Source organism: Mus caroli, unplaced genomic scaffold (genome assembly GCF_978045245.1).
Source record: "Mus caroli unplaced genomic scaffold, Mus_caroli_1 scaffold_10, whole genome shotgun sequence".
Lineage (NCBI taxonomy): Eukaryota > Metazoa > Chordata > Mammalia > Rodentia > Muridae > Mus > Mus caroli.
Window position 1 is genome coordinate 108,592,812 of NW_028227265.1, and position 19,416 is coordinate 108,612,227.

General features: G+C 40.0%; 1 protein-coding gene across 2 annotated transcripts; it reads right to left on the reverse strand.

The window, feature by feature from the left end:
* Positions 1-9,449: 9,449 nt before the first annotated feature.
* On the reverse strand, positions 9,450-10,290 carry LOC147002496 (alpha-defensin 23). 2 transcript variants are annotated; one of them, XM_085844341.1, is made up of 2 exons: positions 10,119-10,290; positions 9,450-9,559 (listed from the first exon to the last, which is right to left on the reverse strand). In XM_085844341.1, the coding sequence occupies exons 1-2, from the start codon at positions 10,288-10,290 to the stop codon at positions 9,450-9,452; spliced, it is 282 nt and encodes a 93-aa protein (XP_085700467.1). The 2 variants fall into 2 exon arrangements, with proteins under 2 accessions (XP_085700467.1, XP_085700468.1); XM_085844342.1 differs by having other exon boundaries at positions 9,450-9,552; positions 10,115-10,290.
* Between the last annotated feature and the right edge of the window lie 9,126 nt (positions 10,291-19,416).

Here is a 19,416-nt window from a genome sequence, read left to right on the forward strand (position 1 = left end):
GCATGAAACTCAAGAAGAATGAAGACCAAAGTGTGGACACTGTGCCCCTTTTTAGAATTGGGAACAAAACACCCATGGAAGGAGTTACAGAGATAAAGTTCGTAGCTGCGATGAAAGGATGGACCATTTAGAGACTGCCGTATCCAGGGATCCATCCCATAATCAGCTTCTAAATGCTGACACCATTGCATACACTAGCAAGATTTTGCTGAAAGGACCAAAATATAGCTGTCTCTTGTGAGACGATGCAGGGGCCTAGCAAACACAGGAGTGGATGCTCACAGTCAGCTATTGGATGTATCACAGGGCTCCCAATGGAGAAGCTAGAGAAAGTACCCAAGGAGCTAAAGGGATCTGCAACCCTATTGTTGGAACAACATGATGTACTAACCAGAACCCCGGAGCTCTTGTCTCTAGCTGCATATGTATAGAAAGATGGCCTAGTCGGCCATCAATGGAAAGAGAGGCCCATTGGACTTGCAAACTTTATATGCCCCAATATAAGGGAATGCCAGGGCCAAAAGAATGGGAATGGGTGGGTAGGGAAGTGGGGGGCGCTATGGGGGACTTTTGGGATAGCATTGGAAATGTAATTGAGGAAAATATGTAATAAAAATATTAAAAATTAAAAAAAAAGAAAACTGAAAATAAAATTTTAAAAACAAAACAAAACCAAACAAAAAGAAAAAGAAAAAAAAAAAAAAAGCATGATCTCACCAATTTCCACAACGGCATGGTCCCTGCTTTAAGTTTGCCGTTCTGCTGTTCCCTAACTAGATCTCCTTTCAGTTTGTCCCATGAGGTGACAGTTAATGACCCTGAGCAAGCATACCATGGTGCCACATGGTCTATCTACCTGACAAATCCCTCTATAGTCTTAGTGGCGATTTTCAGGCCACACTGCTTCAAGACCGACCTTAAGGCCGTTACTACAGAGTGGATGATTCCCATACTGGTTGTTGTCCAGGCCTGACCTTGACTGAAAACCAGTCAGCAATACTGGCCGCTGTCCAGGCCTGACCGCAACTGAGAACCAGTCAGCAGTTCCAGCGGTGGAAGCAAAACAAAACCGAAAGGGAAAGTACTAGCGCTGTGAAAACAATCAAAAGGGCATCTAACTCTGGAGAAATTTCAAGACTGTACTTACCTTACAGAGCCTTAATGTCCTGCAGTTCTGATTTTGCCATTCGCTATTCCTCAGGTGAGAATTCTTTGTTCAGATCTGAGCCCCAATTTTAAATGGGGTTATTTGATTTTCTGGAGTCCACCTTCTTGATTTCTTTATATATATTGGATATTAGTCCCCTATCTGATTTGGCATAGGTAAAGATCCTTTCCCAATCTGTTGGTGGTCTTTTTGTCTTATTGACGGTGTCTTTTGCCTTGCAGAAGCTTTGCAAATTTTGAGGTCCCATTTGTTGATTCTCAATCTTACAGCACAAGCCATTGCTGTTCTATTCAGGAATTATCCCCCTGTACCCATATATTCGAAGCTTTTCCCTACTTTGTCCTCTATGAGTTTCAGTGTCTCTCGTTTTATGTGGAGTTCCTCAATCCACTTAGATTTGACCTTAGTACAAGGAGATAGGAATGGATCAATTTGCATTCTTCTACATGATAACCACCAGTTTTGCCAGCACCATTTGTTGAAAATGCTGTCTTTTCATCTTGGTTCCAGGACCCCACTGAGAGTATTCTGCACAGGCCTCAGACATCTGGACACTTTCCCAGACAGAGTACAGGGGTCCTCCCGCCCCAGGAGCACATTGACTGAGCATCAGCAGCAAACATCTTGGTTCCAGGACCCCGCCGAGAGTATTCTGCACAGGTGAGAGTGTGAAATACAGAAGCTAACAGCTTCTGGGACAGGCTGGAGCCACAGAGCTTCTAAGGCAGCCCCCTTTTCGGGCCCAAGACATCCGGCCACTTGCCCGGCCAGAGGATAGGGGTCTACCCGGCCCAGGAGAGCTTTGCCTGAGCATCAACAGCAGACATCTTGGTTCCGGGACCCCCTGAGAGTATTTTGCACAGGTGAGAGTGTGGAATACAGAAGCTAACAGCTTCTGGGACAGGTGGGAGCCACAGAGCTTCTAAGGCAGCCCCCTTTTTGGGCCCCAGACATCTGGCCACTTTCCTGGCCAGAGGATAGGGGCCACCCTGGCCAGGAGCGCTTGGCTTGAGCATCAGCTGCAGACATCTTGGTGCCAGGACTCCTCCGAGAGTATTCTGCACAGGTGAGAGTGTAGAATACAGAAACTAACAGCTTCTGGGACAGGCCAAAGCAACTCAGCTTCGGGACAGGTCCTGTTTGGGGCCTTGTCTTCGGCCAGGAGGGATGTCCTAATGCCAGATATCTGTGCACCTTCCCTGTAAGAGGAGAGCTTGCCTATAGAGAGTGCTCTGACCACTAAAACTCAGAGGAGAGAGCTATTCTCCCAGGTCTGCTGATAGAGGCTAACAGAATCACCTGAGGAACAAGCTCTAACCAGAGACATCTAAATCAACTAACTCCAGAGATTACCAGATGGCAAAAGTAAACATAAGAATCTTACTAACAGAAATGAAGAAGACTCACCATCACCAGAATCCAGCATTCCCACCTTGCCCAGTCAAGGGCACCCCAACACTCCCGAAAATATCGACCTGGATCTAAAAGCATATCACATGATGATGGTAGAGGACATCAAGAAGGATCTTAATAACTCACTCAAAGAAATATAGGAGAACACTGCTAAATTGGTAGAAGATCTTAAAGAGGAAGCACAAAAATCCCTTATTGAATTACAGGAAAACAAGACCAAATAGGTGATGGAATTGAATAAAACCATCAAAGACATAAAAAGGGAAGTAGACACAATAAAGAAAACCAAAAGTGAGGCAACGCTGGAGATAGAAACCCTAGGAAAGAAATCAGGAACCAAAGATGAGAGCATCAGCAACAGAATACAAGAGGTGGAAGAGAAAATCTCATGTGCAGAAGATTCCATAGAGAACATCGGCAGAACGATCAAAGAAAATACAAAACGCAAAAAGATCCTAACTAAAATATCCAGGAAATCCAGGACACAATGAGAAGACTAACCCTACGGTTAATAGGAGTAGATGAGAATGAAGAGTTTCAACTCAAAGGACCAGCAAATATCTTCAACAAAATTATAGAAGAAAATTTCCCAAACCTGAAGAAAGAGATGCCCATGAACATACAAGAAGCCTACAGAACTCCAAATAGACTGGACGAGAAAAGAAATTCCCCCCGACACATAATAATCAGAACAACAAATGCACTAAATAAAGATAGAATATTAAAAGCGGTAAGGGAAAAGGGTCAAGTAACATATAAAGGAAAGCCTATCAGAATTACACCATATTTTTCATCAGACTATGAAAGCCAGAAGAGCTTGGACAGGTGTTATACAGACACTAAGAGAACAAAAATGCCAATCCAGGATACTATACCTAGCTAAACTTTCAATAATCTTAGATGGAGAAACAAAAGTATTCCACGACTGAACCAAATTCATACATTACCTTTCCACGAATCCAGCCCTTCAAAGGATAATAACAGAAAAAAAACCAATACAAGGATGGAAACCACGTCCTAGAAAAAGCAAGAAGGTAATCCTTCAACAAACCTAAAATAAGACAGCCACAAGAACAGAATGCCAACTTTAACAACAAAAATAATAGGAAGCAACAATTACTTTTCCTTAATATCTCTTAATATCAATGGACTCAACTCCCTAAAAAGACATAGACTAATAGACTGGCTACACAAACAGGTCCCAACATGTTGCTGATTACAGGAACCCATCTCAGAGAAAAAGATAGACACAACCTCAATATGAAAGGCTGGAAAACAATTTATCTAGCAAATGGTCTGAAGAAACAAGCTGGAGTAGCCATTCTAATCTCTAATAAAATCGACTTCCAACCCAAGGTCATCAAAAAAGACAAGGAAGGGCACTTCATACTCATCAAAGGTGAAATCTTCCAAGAGGAACTCTAAAAACTGAATATCTATGCTCCAAATACGAGGGCAGCCACATTCATTAAAGAAACTTTAGTAAAGCTTAAAGTACACATTGCACCTCACACAATAATAGTGGGGGACTTCAACACACAACTTTCACCAATGGACAGATCACGGAAACAAAAACTAAACAGGGGCACTGTGAAACTAAAAGAAGTTATGAAACAAATGGATCTAACAGATATCTACAGAACATTTTATCCTAAAACAAAAGGACATACCTTCTTCTCAGCACCTCATGGTACCTTCTCCAAAATTGACCACATAATTGGACACAAAACAAGCCTGAACAGATACAAAAATATTGAAATCGTACCATGCATCCCATCAGATCAACATGGACTCAGGCTGATCTTCAATAACAAATTAAATAATAGACAGCCAACACTCACTAGAAACTGAACAACACTCTCCTCAATGATACCTTGGTCAAGGAAGGAATAAAGAAAGAAATTAAGGACTTTTTGGAGTTTAATGAAAGTGAAGCCACAACATACCCAAACATATGGGACACAATGAAAGCATTTCTAAGAGGAAAACTCATAGCTCTGAGTGCCTCCAAAAAGAAACTAGAGAGAGCACACATTAGCAGCTTGACAACACACCTAAAACTCTAGAACAAAAGGAAGCAAATTCACCCAAGAGAGTAGACGGCAGGAAATAATCAAACTCAGGGGCGAAATCAACCAAGTGGAAACAAGAACTATTCAAAGAATCAACGAATCCAGGAGCTGGTTTTTGGAGAAAATCAACAAGATAGACAAACACTTAGCCAGACTCAATAGAGGGCACAGGGAAAGCATTCTAATTAACAAAATCAGAGCTGAAAAGGGAGACATAACAACAGATCCTGAAGACATCCAAAACACCATCAGATCCTTCTACAAAAGGCTATACTCAACAAAACTGGAGAACCTGGATGAAATGGACAAGGTTCTAGACAGATACCAAGAACCAAAGTTAAATCAGGATCAGGTTAATGATCTAAACAGTCCTATATCCCCTAAAGAAATAGAAGCAGTCAATAGTCTCCCAACCAAAAATAGCCCAGGATCAGATGGGTTTAGTGCAGAATTCTATCAGACCTTCAAAGAACATCTAATCACGGTTCTTTACAAACTATTCCACAAAATAGAAGTAGAAGGTACTCTACCCAATTCATTCTATGAAGCCACAATTACTCTGATACCTAAATCACAAAAAGACCCAACAAAGATTTAGGACTTCAGACCAATTTCCCTTATGAATATTGATGCAAAAATCCTCAATAAAGTTCTCACTAACTGAATCCAAGAACACATCAAAACAATCATCCATGCTGATCAAGTAGGTTTCATCCCAGGGATGCCAGGATGGTTCAGTATATGGAAATCCATCAATGTAATCCATTATATAAACAAACTCAAAAACAAAAACCACATGATCATCTCGTTAGATGCAGAAAAAGCATTTGGCAAAATCCATCACCCATTCATGATAAAAGTCTTGGAAAGATCAGGAATTCAAGGCCCATACCTAAACATGATAAAAGCAATCTACAGCAAACCAGTAGCCAACATCAAAGTAAATGGTGAGAAGCTGGAAGCAGTCACACTAAAATCAGGGACAAGAAAAGGCTGCCCACTTTCTCCCTACCTATTCAACATAGTACTTGAATTCCTAGCCAGAGCAATTACACAACAAAAGGAGATCAAGGGGATACAAATTGAAAAAGATGAAGTCAAAATATCACTTTTTGCAGATAATATGATAGTATATATAAGTGACCCTAAAAATTCCACCAGAGAACTACTAAACCCGATAAACAGCTTCGGTGAAGTAACTGGATATAAAATTAACTCAAGCAAGTCAATGGCCTTTCTGTACACAAAGAATAAACAGGCTGAGAAAGAAATTAGGGAGACAACACCGTTCTCAATAGTCACAAATAATATAAAATACCTTGGCGTAATTCTAACTAAGGAAGTGAAAGATCTGTATGACAAGAACTTCAAGTCTCTGAAGAAAGAAATTATAGAAGTTCTCATAAGATGGAAAGGTCTCCCATGCTCATGGATTGGCAGGATCAACATTGTAAAAATGGCTATCTTGCCAAAAGCAATCTACAGATTCAATGCAATCTCCATCAAAATTCCAACTCAATTCTTCAATGAATTAGAAAGAGCAATTTGCAAATTCATCTGGAGTAATAAAAAACCTAGGATAGCAAAAAGTCTTCTCAAGGATTAAAGAACCTCTGGTGGAATCACCATGCCTCAACTAAAGCTGTACTACAGAGCAATTGTAATAAAAACTGCATGGAACTGGTATAGTGACAGACAAGTAGACCAATGGAATAGAATTGAAGACCCAGAAATGAACCCACACACCTATGGTCCCTTGATCTTCGACAAGGGAGCTAAACCATCCAGTGGAAGAAAGACAGCATTTTCAACAAATGGTGCTGGCACAACTGGTACTTATCATGTAGAAGAATGCGAATCGATCCATTCCTGTCTTCTTGTACTAAGGTCAAAACTAAGTGTATTACAGAACTCTACATAAAACCAGAGACACTGAAACTTATAGAGGAGAAAGTGGGGAAAAGCCTTGAAGATATGGGCACAGGGGAAAAATTCCTGTATAGAACAGCAATGGCTTGTGCTGTAAGATCGAGAATTGTAACAGCGACTGTGAGGGTGGCTCCTCACAGATCCATCCCATAATTAGCCTCCAAACGATGACACCATTGCATACACTAGCAAGCGTTTGCTGAAAGGACCCTGATATAGCTGTCTCTTGTGAGACTAGGCCAGGGCCTACAAACACATAAGTGGATGCTCACAGTCAGCTATTGGATGGATCACAGGGCCCCCAATGTAGGAGCTAGAGAAAATATCCAAGGAGCTAAAGAAATCTGCAACCTTGTAGGTGCAACAACATTATGAACATACCAGTACCCAGGAGCTCTTGACTCTAGCTGCATATGCATCAAAAGATGGCCTAGTAGGCCATCACTGGAAAGAGAGGCCTATTGGACACTCAAACTTTATATGCCCCAGTACAGGGGAATGCCAGGACCAAAAAGTGGGAATGGGTGGGTAGGGGAGTTGGGGGGGAGGGTATGGGGGACTTTTCGGATATCACTGGAAATGTAATTGAGGAAAATATGTAATAATAATAAAAAAAGAATGGCTACTCCAGCTTGTTTCTTCATACCATTTGCTTGGAAAATTGTTTTCCAGCCTTTCATTCTGAGGTAGTGTCTATCTTTTTCTCTGAGATGAGTTTCCTGTAAGCAGCAAAATGTTGGGTCTTGTTTGTGTAGCCAGTTTGTTAGTATATGTCTCTTTATTGGGGAGTTGAGTCCATTGATATTAAGAGATATTAAGGAAAAGTAATTGTTGCTTCCTGTTATTTTTGTTGTTAATGTTGGCATTCTGTTCTTGTGGCTGTCTTCATTTAGGTTTGTTGAGGGATTACCTTCTTGATTTTTCTAGGGTGTGGTTTCCGTCTTTGTATTGGTTTTTTTCTGTTATCCTTTGAAGGGCTGGATTCCTGGAAAGATAATGTGTTAATTTGGTTTTGTAGTGGAATACTTTGGTTTCTCCATCTACTGTAATTGATAGATTGGCTGGGTATAGTAGCCTGGGCTGGATTTTGTGTTCTCTTAGTGTCTGTATAACATCTGTCCAGGCTCTTCTGGCTTTCATAGTCTCTGGTGAAATATCTGGTGTAATTCTGATAGGCTTGCCTTTATATGTTACTTGACCTTTTTCCCTTACTGCTTTTAGTATTCTATCTTTATTTAGTGCATTTGTTGTTCTGATTATTATGTGTCGGAAGGAATTTCTTTTCTGGTCCAGTCTATTTGGAGTTCTGTAAGCTTCTTGTATGTTCATGGGCATCTCTTTCTTTAGGTTTGGGAAGTTTTCTTCTATAATTTTGTTGAAGATATTTGCCGGTCCTTTGAGTTGACAATCTTCATTCTCATCTACTCCTATTATCCGTAGGGTTGGTCTTCTCATTGTGTCCTGGATTTCCTGGATGTTTTGAGTTAGGATCTTTTTGCATTTTCCATTTTCTTTGATTGTTGTGCCAATGTTCTCTATGGAATCTTCTGCACCCGAGATTCTCTCTTCCATCACTTGTATTCTGTTGCTGATGCTGGCATCTATGTTTCCAGATTTCTTTCCTAGGGTTTCTATCTCCAGCGTTGCCTCACTTTCAGTTTTCTTTATTGTGTCTACTTCCCTTTTTAGGTCTTGGATAGTTTTATTCAATTCCATCACCTGTTTGGTCTGATTTTCCTGCAATTCTTTAAGGGATTTTTGTGCTTCCTGTTTAATGTCTCCTACCTGTTTAGCAGTGTTCTCCTGTATTTCTTTAAGTGAGTTATTAAGGTCCTTCTTGATGTCCTCTACCATCATCATGAAATACGCTTTTAGATTTGGGTCTAGCTTTTCTGTGAACCCACACAATCTGTGCTACTAGGACCTGCAATCTGGAGGTCACCACCACTGCTGTCCTTTCTTTAGGACATGGTTTTCCCTGAAGGAGTATGTGATTATTTATAGCCTGACTCTTAGCACCCTGTACCATCACTGGAGTCCCCTGCTTTAAAAACTGCCTACCGACTTGTTTATCTTGCATATCTCTTCCATGCTGCATTAAGTCCTTCAAAGCAGTAGGGTAAGTCACTTGAGTGTACCTTGTAGAGCACACTGCAGTCATTAGACATGAATACTTTCTGTATTTAAAGACATTTTCTATATAGAAACTGTATTTTGTCCTATATGACTGTGGATACTGCAGATTACATGCAGATCACAGTGTGGGATGCCCTGCTTTTCATCCTACCCATTCTGCTCTGACTAACTTTTTCTAATATTGATAAAAGTTGTCTCCACAGAGCCAAATGTAACCCTCAGTTTATAAGCCATAATTCAGGTCTGGTTCATTAAAACTTAAACACTCTTTAGGGACACTGTAGCTTTACAAAAAAAAAAATCATTTTAGAACTCTGTAAACCTGAAACCCAAAGTATTAGTTTTTCTAAACATAGTGGTAATGTGTTTTGAGAGTGAATCAAGGCTACATAAATGAAGAGTCAAAATTCAGGAACAGCATATGTGAGGATCATGAGCATTCTGAGCTTTCTATGCATTTTGTGTCTGAACCTGGAGTCATCCTTAAATTGATATTAATTGGAGCTGGCATCTTGTAAGGAAAAAATTATAGTATTCATTCATCTGCAAAGGTTCCTTTGAAGGTCCTGGTACTTTATATACAGAGCCTTGACTGAGCATAATAGCATACATTGAAAGAAGGTAAACACACAGGAAGCATAGTGCGAACAATTTATTGAGAAGTGGTCATCAGGCCCCAGCATCTGTGGTCTCAGTACTCATGGCCTTCTTGTCCTCTGTGGTCTCCTTGTTCAGCGGCAGCAGAGCGTGTACATTAAATGACCCTTTCTGCAGGTCCCATTCATGCGTTCTCTTCTTTTGCAGCCTCTTGTTCTACAATAGCATACCAGATCTCTCAATGCTGGAGACACAAAAAGAATCAGGCATTATATTTTGAGGTTGACAGCATGTAGTAGTATGTGATCCTATGGGGATCTGTGATACAGCATGACTGTGCTGTTTTGGCCACAATACAGCCTTCAGCATGGACATCTCAACCAATAATGCACTTCAGGTGTGTTGGTCATGCACTTGAGAGCCATTTTGAGGTGTCTTTAATTTCTGTGTTCCTTTTGTCACCATGTAGACACTTTAGTATACTTTGAAATTGATTCAATGTTCCTTTACAAAAAGAAAGATTTCTACTAATAGCCAAGACTAATCTTTTTCTATCAGATCCTATTCAGAGTATTGGAGTACTGTGAGTGTTGAAAGTCCCATGTATATCATTTTACAGTAAAAGCCTTATGAGAAAGATACTCAATTAGAGTTACTTTCCTCTCACTGTTACTGTTATGAATATAAAAGGAATTAAAATAGTATTGCCAGAGAGCCACATACTCTACCATGATTCTAGGGCTCATCTTCATCCCTCCCTCAGGAGAATGCAAGCATCCATCACACTGGGCACCAGTACTCACATTCCTCTTGAAGAGAAGAGCCTTCTGGGTCTCCAAAGGAGACAGACACAGCCTGGTCCTCTTCCCCTGGCTGCTCCTCAGTTTTAGTCTCTTCATCTGTGTTTTGGATAGGATCAGCCTGGACCTGGAAGGCCAGCAGGACGAGGGCAGAGAGGAGGACTAGTGTCTTCATGGCTGGGAGTCACCTTGAGGATTGGTGAGTAGCAGCTCAATGTTTGGAGAGTGAATATCCAGCCTGAATTTATAGGGCAGAGAAAGGTCTACACCTAGAGAAGGCACTCTTTGATTGGAAGTTCGAGAAGCTTTTATCGTCCAGTTTCCTTTGATGTTCCTCTGTCTTCAAGGCTACCTCATTGTGTTGCACTGTGTGTTCTGTGACAAAACCCTCCCACTGATAATGATGAAGGGGCCCTGCAATCTTCTCCTATTTCCCATCTGCTTGAGCATTTACCTCTCATTTGTTAGAGAACAAAAGAGCTGGGCATTGCCTAATTTGATAAGCTCAAGAAACAAAGGATTTTTATGTTCTGGACTTGGAGCCTGTACTTCTCAGAAACTGTGGATCAGACCTTGACCAGGTAGACTGGAGAGTCAATTCTTTGCATGATTCAGGTATTATCAATCATTCTCCTGTGGGGTAACATTGTGAAACCCCTACTTAGGGTCATTATAGAGAAAGTAAGATGGCCTCATTGTGCCCCTTGTGAATTGCTTTTAAGGGACAGAGTTTGTAAGAATGAAGCTAGAGTGAGTTGTCCTGTAGAAACCAAAGTGTCAGAACACATAGCACAAGAATGTGGTTCAGGAGCATCTCCATACTTGGGACCCTTAAGCCATTTGTCATTCCACATGCTTGAGATTGTGCAATGTTTTTACTTTCAGAAAATGAGTACTGATATATAAGAAATGATATCCACAATATAGAGAGGGTCATAAGCTAGTACCCAATCTTAAGAAGTGTCATCATGTCATACATGACCACTGTTCTCTATGTGTTACATCCTATTTCTTACACTACATACACACCAAAATTACAGAACTTCCTGCTGTTTTCAGTTAGTGTCTGGAGTTGCCCTATCACAAGTGCCACCTCATATTTACATGTTAATTAATAGTATTCATTTGTTAAAACATTTCTATGTAAAGTTCAGTACAATAGTTAGCTAAGCAGCAAGAATACTATTTTACACACATATAAAACTTCCCAAGCTTGTATCCTGGGTCCCTGAAAGACCAATCTGCCCAGGAGAATTCACAGACAGCAGAAGCAACATAGCTTCTAGGACAGGCCACCTTACCTGACTTGATCTTCAACCGGGAGGCAGAACTGAGCTTCAATCGTCTGTGCAGCTTCCCTGCAAGAGGAGAGCTTGCCTGCAGATAGTATTCTGACCACTGAGACTCAGGAGGGAGTTGGACTCATAGAAGTGCTGAGAGAGGGTAACAGAATCACAGGAGGAAAAAAACTCCAGCCAGAGAGAGCTATCAAAACGAACACCAGAGATTACCAGATGATGAAAGGCAAATGTAAGAATCTTACTAACAGAAACCAAGACAACTCACCATCATCAGAACCAAGCACTCCCATCTAAGCAAGACCTGGATACCCCAACACATCCATAAAGCAAGATTTGGACTTAAAATTTTATCTCATGATGCTGGTAGAAGATTTTAAATGGGAAATTAATAACTCACTTAAAGAAATACCGGAGAACACGGCTAAACAGGTAGAAGGCCTTAAAGAGGAAGCAGGAAAGTCCTTCAAAGAACTACAAGGAAACACTGCTAAACAAACAGAATCCCTTAAGAAGAAACACAAAAATTCCTTAAAGAATTACAGGAAAACACAACTAAACAGGTGATGGAATTGAACAAAACCATCCAAGATCAAAAAATGGAAGTAGAATCAATAAAGAAAACCCAAATGGAGACAACTCTGGAGATAGAAACTCTAGGAAAGAAATCAGGAACCATAGACAGGAGTATCAGCAGCAGAATACAACAGATGGAAGAGAAAAATCTCAGTTAAAAAGATTCCAAAGAAAACATTGACACAACAACCAAAGAAAATGAAAAATGCAAGAAGATCCTAAGCCAAAACATCCAGGAAATCCAGGACCCAATGAGAAGAAGACCAAACCTACAAATAAAAGGAGTAGATTAGAATGAAGATTTTCAACGAAATGGGTCAGCAAAATTATAGAAGAAAAATTTCCTAACCTAATGAAAGTGATACCCATGAACATACAAGAAGTCTACAGCATGCCAAATAGCCTGGACCAGAAAAAATTACTCCTGAGAGAAAATAATCGGAGCAACAAATGCACTAAATGAAGACAGAATATTAAAACAGTAAGGAAAAAAGGTCAAGTAACATATAAAGGCAGGCCTATTAGAATTACTCCAGTCTTCTCACCATACTTTATGAAAGCCAGAAGATCCTGGACAGACATTATACAAACCCTAAGAGAACACAAATGCCAGCCCAGGCTACTATACTCAACCAAACTCTCAATTACCATAGATGGAGAAACCAAAGTATTCCATGACAAAACCAAACTCATACAATACCTTTCCAAGAATCCAGCCCTTCAAAGGATAATAAAGAGAAAACACCAAGACAAGGATGGAAACTCTACCCTAGAAAAAACAAGAAAGTAATCCTTCAACAAACCAAAAAGAAGACAGCCACAAGAACAGAATCCCAACTTTAACAACAAAAATAACAGGAAGCAATAATTACTTTTCTTTAATATCTCTTAATATCAATGGACTCAATTCCCAAATAAAAAGACACAGACTAACAGACTGGCTACACAAAGAGGACCCAACATTTTGCTCCTTACAGGAAACCCAGCTTAAGGAAAATTGTCAGACACTACCTCAGAGTGAAAGGCTGGAAAACAATTTTCCAAGCAAATGGTCTGAAGAAACAAGCTGGAGTAGCCATTCTAATATGGAATAAAATTGACTTCCAATCCAAAGTTATCAAAAAAAGACAAGGAGAGGCACATCATACTTATCAAAGTTAAAATCTACCAAGATGAACTCTCAATTCTGAATATCTATGCTCCAAATACAAGAGCAACCACATTCATTAAAGAAACTTTAGTAAAGCTCAAAGCACAGATTTCACCTCACACAATAATAATGGGAGACTTCAACAACCCACTCTCATCCATGGACAGATCCTGGAAACAGAAACTAAACAGAGACACGTGAAAACGAACACAAGTTATGAAACAAGTTATCTACAAAATGTTTTATCTTAAAGCTAAAGGAAATACCTTCTTCTCAGCACCTCGTGGTACCTCCTCCAAAATTGACATAACTTATCACAAAACAGGCCTCAACAGTTTCAAAAATATTGATATTATCCAATGCATCTTATCAGGTCACCATTGACCAAGGCTGATCTTCAATAACAGCATAAATAATAGAAAGCCAGCATTTACATGGAACCTGAACAACACTTCACTCAATGATAACTTGGTCAAGGAAGAAATACAAAAGGAAGTTAGACACTTTTTAGAATTTAATGAAAATGAAGCCACAAAATACCCAAGCTTATGGGACACAATGAAAGCAGTCGTAAGAGGAACACTCATAGCCATGAGTGACTCCAGAAGGAACTAGAGAGAGCATAACCTAGCAGCCTGACAGCACTCCTAGAAACTTTAGAACAAACAGAAGCAAATTCACCGAAGAAGAGTAGACAGCAGGAAATAATCAAACTAAGGGCTGAATACAACCAAGTGGAAACAAAAAGAACTATTCAATGAATCAAACGAATGAGGAGGTGGCTCTTTGAGAAAATCAGCAAGATAGATAAACCCTTAGCCAGACTCACTAGAGGGCATAGGGACAGTATCCTAATAACCAAATCAGAAATGAAAAGGGAGGCATAACAACAGAACTTAGGGAAATCCAAAACATCATTAGATCCTATTACAAAAGTCTATACTCAACAAAACTGGAAAACCTGGATGAAATGGACAATTTCCTAGACAGATACCAGGTACCAAAGTTAACTCAGGATCAGATTAACGATCTAAACTGTCCCATTTCCCCTAAAGAAACAGAAGCAGTTATTAATAGTCTCCCAACCAAAAAAAGCCCAGGACCAGATGGGTTTAGTACAGAGTTCTATCAGACCCTCAAAGAAGACCTAATTCCAACTCTCCACAAACTATTCCACAAAATAGAAACAGAAGGTACTCTACCCAATTCATTCTATGAAGCCACAATTACTCTGATACCTAAACCACACAAAGTTCCAACAAAGAAAGATAATTTCAGACCAAATTCCCTTATGAATATTGATGCAAAAGTAGTCAATAAAATCCTTGCAAACCGAACCCAAAAACACATCAAAAAGACCATCCCTCATGACCAAGCAGACTTCATCCCAGGGATGCAGGGATGTTTTAATATATGGAAATGGATCAGTGTAATCCTATATGTAAACTCTCTATAAAGGCAAAGACAAGAACCACATAATCATCTTGTTATGCTGAGAAAGCAATTGACAAAATCTAACGCCCCTTCATGGTAAAAGTCATGTAAAGATCAGGAAACAAGGCCCATACATAAACATAATAAAAGCAATATACAGCAAATTGGTAGCCAACATCAAACTAAATGGAGAGAAACTCAAAGCAATCCCACAAAAATCAGGGACTAGACAAGGATGCCCACTTTCTCACTACTTATTCAATATAGTACTTGAATCCTAGCCAGAGCAATTCGACAACAAAGGAGATCAAATGGATACAAATTGGAAAGGAAGAAGTCAAAATATCAGTATTTGCAGATGATATGATAGTATATATAAGAGACCATGAAATTCCACTATAGAACCAGGGATCCATACCAGATTATGTTATGGATCTGATGATGGGGCTGTCTCTGCATGGTTCCTCCATCCCTTTCAGCTCCAGACTGTGTCTCTGTAACTCCTGACATGTATTTTGTTCCATTATCTAAGGATGGATGAAGTATCCACACTTTGGTCTTCCTTCTTGAGTTTCATGTGGTTTGCAAATTGTATATTGGATATTCTAAGTATGTGGGCTAATATTAATTTATCATGTGCATATCATATAGTATCCATTTATCAAGTGTAAATTATTTTGTGATTGGTTTACCTCACTCAGGATGATATCCTCTAAGTCCATCAATTTGCCTAAAAATTCATTAAATTAATTGTTTTTAATTCCTGAGTCGTACGTCATTGTGTAAATGTACCACATTTTCTGTATCTATTTCTCTGTTGAGGGACATCTGGGTACTTTCCAGCTTCTGGCTATTATAAATAAGGCTGCTATGAACATAGTGGAGCATGTGTCCTTATTAGCAGTTGGAACATCTTCTGGGTATATGCCCAGGTGAGGTATTGCTGGATCTTTGGGTAGTAATATGTCCAATTTCTGAGAAACTGTCAGACTGATTTCCAGAGTGGTTGTAAAAGCTTATATTCCCTCCAGCAATGGAGGAGTGTTCCTCTTTGTGCACATCCTCCCCACCATCTGTTTTCATCTGAATTTTTGATCTTTGCCATTTTGACTGGTGTGAGGTGGAATCTCAGGGTTGTTTTGATTTGCATTTCCCTGATGATTAAGAATGTTGAACATTTTTACAGGTGCTTCTCAGGCACTCAGTATTCCTCAGTTGAGAATTCTTTTTTTAGCTCTGTGCCCCAATTTTTATGCGATTATTTGATTTTCTGGGTCCATCTTCTTGAGTTCTTTGTATATATTGGATATTAGTCCCTTATCTGATTTAGGATTTGTAAAGGTACTTTCCAAATCTGTTGGTGGCCTCTTTGTCCTATTGACAGTGTCTTTTGCCTTACAGAAGCTTTACAATTTTATGAGTTCCCATTTGTTGATTCTCAATCTTACAGCACAAGCCACTGATGGTCTGTTCAGGAATATTTCCCCTCTGCCCATATCTTCGAGGCTTTCCCCCCATTTCTCCTCTATAAATTTTAGTGTCTTTGTTTTTTCGTGGTATTCCTTGATCCACTTAGTCTTGAGCTTATTAAAAGTAGATAAGAATGGATCAACTTGCATTTTTCTACATGATAACCGCCAGTTGTGCCAGCACCATTTTTAAAAAATGCTGTCTTTTGCTGGCATATGTAATAGTGTCTGGGTTTGGTGGCTGATTATGGGATGGATCCCCAGGTGGGGTAGTCTCTGGAGGTATGACAGCCAAATTTGCTGAAAGGACCCTGATATAGCTGTCTCGAGTGAGGCTATGCCAGTGCCTGGCAAATACAGTAGTGGATGGTCACAGTCATCTATTGGTTGGAACAAATGGCCCCCAATGGAGGTTCTAGAGAAAGTACCCAAGGAGCTGAAGGGGTCTGCAATTGGAAAGGTGGAACAACAATATGAACTAACCAGTACCCCCAGAGCTCGTGTCTCTAGCTGCATATGTAGTAGATAACCTAGTTGGTCATCATTGGGAAGAGAGGCCCCTTAGTCTTGCAAACTTTATATGCCCTAGTACAGTGGAACACTAGAACCAAGAAGTGGGAGTGGTTGGGTAGAGGAGCAGGGTGGGGTGAGGGTACACTGAAATTTTGGGATAACATTTGAAATGTAAATAAATACAATATCTAATAAAAAAAATGCTGCCCTTTTTCCACTGGATGGTTTTAGAGCCTTTGACATAGATCAATTAACCATAGGTGTTTGGGCTCATTTAGGTCTACAATTCTATTCCATTGATCTACTTGTCTGTTGGAATTTTGATGGGGATTGCATTGAACAGGTAGATAGCTTTGGGCAAATGGCCATTTTTATTATATTAATCCTGCCAATCCATGAGCATGGGATATCTTTCTGTCTTCTGAGATCTTCTATGATTTCTTTCTTCAGATACTTGAAGTTCTTATCATACAGATCTTTTACTTCCTTAGAGTCACACCAAGGTAGTTTATATTATTTGTCACTATTGTGAAGGGTGTTGTTTCCCTAATTTTTTTCTCAGCCTGTTTATCCTTTGTGTAGAGAAAGGCCACTGATCTGTTTGAGTTATCTTATATCCTGCTATTGCCCTGAAGCTGTTTATCAGGTTTAGGAGTTCTCTGGTGGAATTTTTGGGGTTACTTATATATACTATCATATCATCTGCAAATAGTGATTTTTTACTTCTTCCTTTCCAATTTGTATCCCCTTCATCCCCTTTGTTGTCTAATTGCTGTGGCTAGAATTTCAAGTACTATATTGAATAGGTAGGAAAAAAGTGGCAGCCTTGTCTAGCCTTGCACTGAAATATAAGCTGTTGAGACCCAGGAGTGTTTGTACATTTTGCTCATCTGCTCCAATATACTTTCCCATCAAAAAAACTTTCTGCATGACACTCTGATTAAGAGTCCAGAGTGTTCCAGGAAATGAGCGCAAGCTCCACAGAGAAGATTACAGGTAGCCAGGCACTGACCATCAGGTGGCATGGCTGTTCTAAAGGTTTGTCTTTTTGCAGAGAGTTTTCAGAGGACTCTGTGCAGTAGGGTTGGGTACCAGGCTCCAGTCTACTGAGCTCTAAACATCACTACATTAGTTCCAAACCCTAATTTCAAGAAAAGCAAAAGAGACCCGGTAAAAATAAAATGGCTGGAATGTATGAATTCATAGATCTTGTGCACACCAGTGAGAATTTGAGCTCATGAAAGCCACCACAACCCCTTGTTAGCACTGTGGAATTTATAAGACTTGGAATCTCTTTTTCTATTACTAGAGTTAAACTAGGACCTTAAAGTGTCTTAAGGGGGTGAGGAATAAACATGGAAGCATCCTCATATATGCCTGTTAAATTTGGTGGGTGGTTGTTAAGAACTGGAAGCTTAGGGTCTCTAGGTCCCTCTGCAGGCCACTATGTTTGGTTAAGGTTTCAGGCACCTGTATGGGTGGCATGAGATGGTGTAGTGATTGAGGATACTGTCTGTGGGACCTGATCCCTCTTGCTTTATCTCTGTGTCACAGGATATCTGGTCATGTAAGGAACATTAGCCACATGTTCCAACAGGTTAGCATCAGTCGAGAAAGGTAGATAAAGGTATCTTAAGATACCTACACCTAGGTATCTGAAGATATACCTGAATACCTGAGCACATGATATGTGTATGTGTGTGTCGGTATGTGTTTAAAGTCAGTTCTCTATATATCAAATCCAGCTTCCACAGATATGCACAGATACTTCACATGATGTATATATCTGGGTGAGACTTCCTGCTTTGCTTCTTGTCTTAGAGACTTTGACTTCTCTGAATAGACACACCAGGGAAACACTCTCTCAAATGTTGCCATAAGGACAACATTTGATTGTGGCTGGCTTACAGGCCATCAAGGCAGGAACATGGCAACATTCAGTCTGGCAATGCGGAGGAGGATCTCAGAGTTGTACAGCTTCATCTGAGGCTGCTAGCAGAATATTGACTTCCAGACAGGTTGGATGAGGGTCTTAAGGCCCGCACTCAAAGTGACACACTTCCTTAAAGTGCCACTCCCTGGACTGAACCTATACAAACCATCTCACTTCCTATTTGGTGTCTTTTCTACTTAATGCTAGTTACAGTATTATTTGTAGAGCTGACACACATATTCATTCAAGGCCAGACATATGATTTTGTCATGCCCTGCTTGTCAAATCCTAACATTTAAAATGTGGACATTGGTTTCTGTAGAAAGTTAGGTCATTGTGACAATGTAAAAATGAAGATAACCATGTTGCCTAACTCCCATATGGCTGATGGCTTTGGTAGTGGTTCATATCTAAATGGACTGTGTTATAAAGTGATAGATTAGGATGCTTGCAACAGCATTGGCCTTTCTTATTATCCATCAGAAGCCTGTGTGATAATGATAACCTTGACACTCCTACAGGCCAAAGCCAAGTTTTTTGTTTGTTTGTTTGTTTGTTTTTGTTTTTTCCAGATGAGGTTTCTCTCTATAGCCCTGGCTGTCCTGAACTCACTTTGTAAACCAGGCTGGCCAAATCTGCCTGCCTCTGCCTCCTGAGTGCCAAGTATTTCTTCCTAGCATTCTGTTTCTTGGTTCTCAGAGTCTTGCTTGGGACAATAATCAAGCACACACAGAGAGAATTTGCTGTAAAAACTTTATTTGCATAGAAAGGAAGAGGGAGATCTAGTGCATAACACCTGACAAATAACAGTCTTTTTCGAAATCTCAAGTCATATGACAAATATATTCTTCATGTTCCTAGTGCTAAATGGCAACAGAGTTGGAAGGTGTGGCCCTGGTAAGTACTGGCCCCAGAAAGCCGTTGTCCA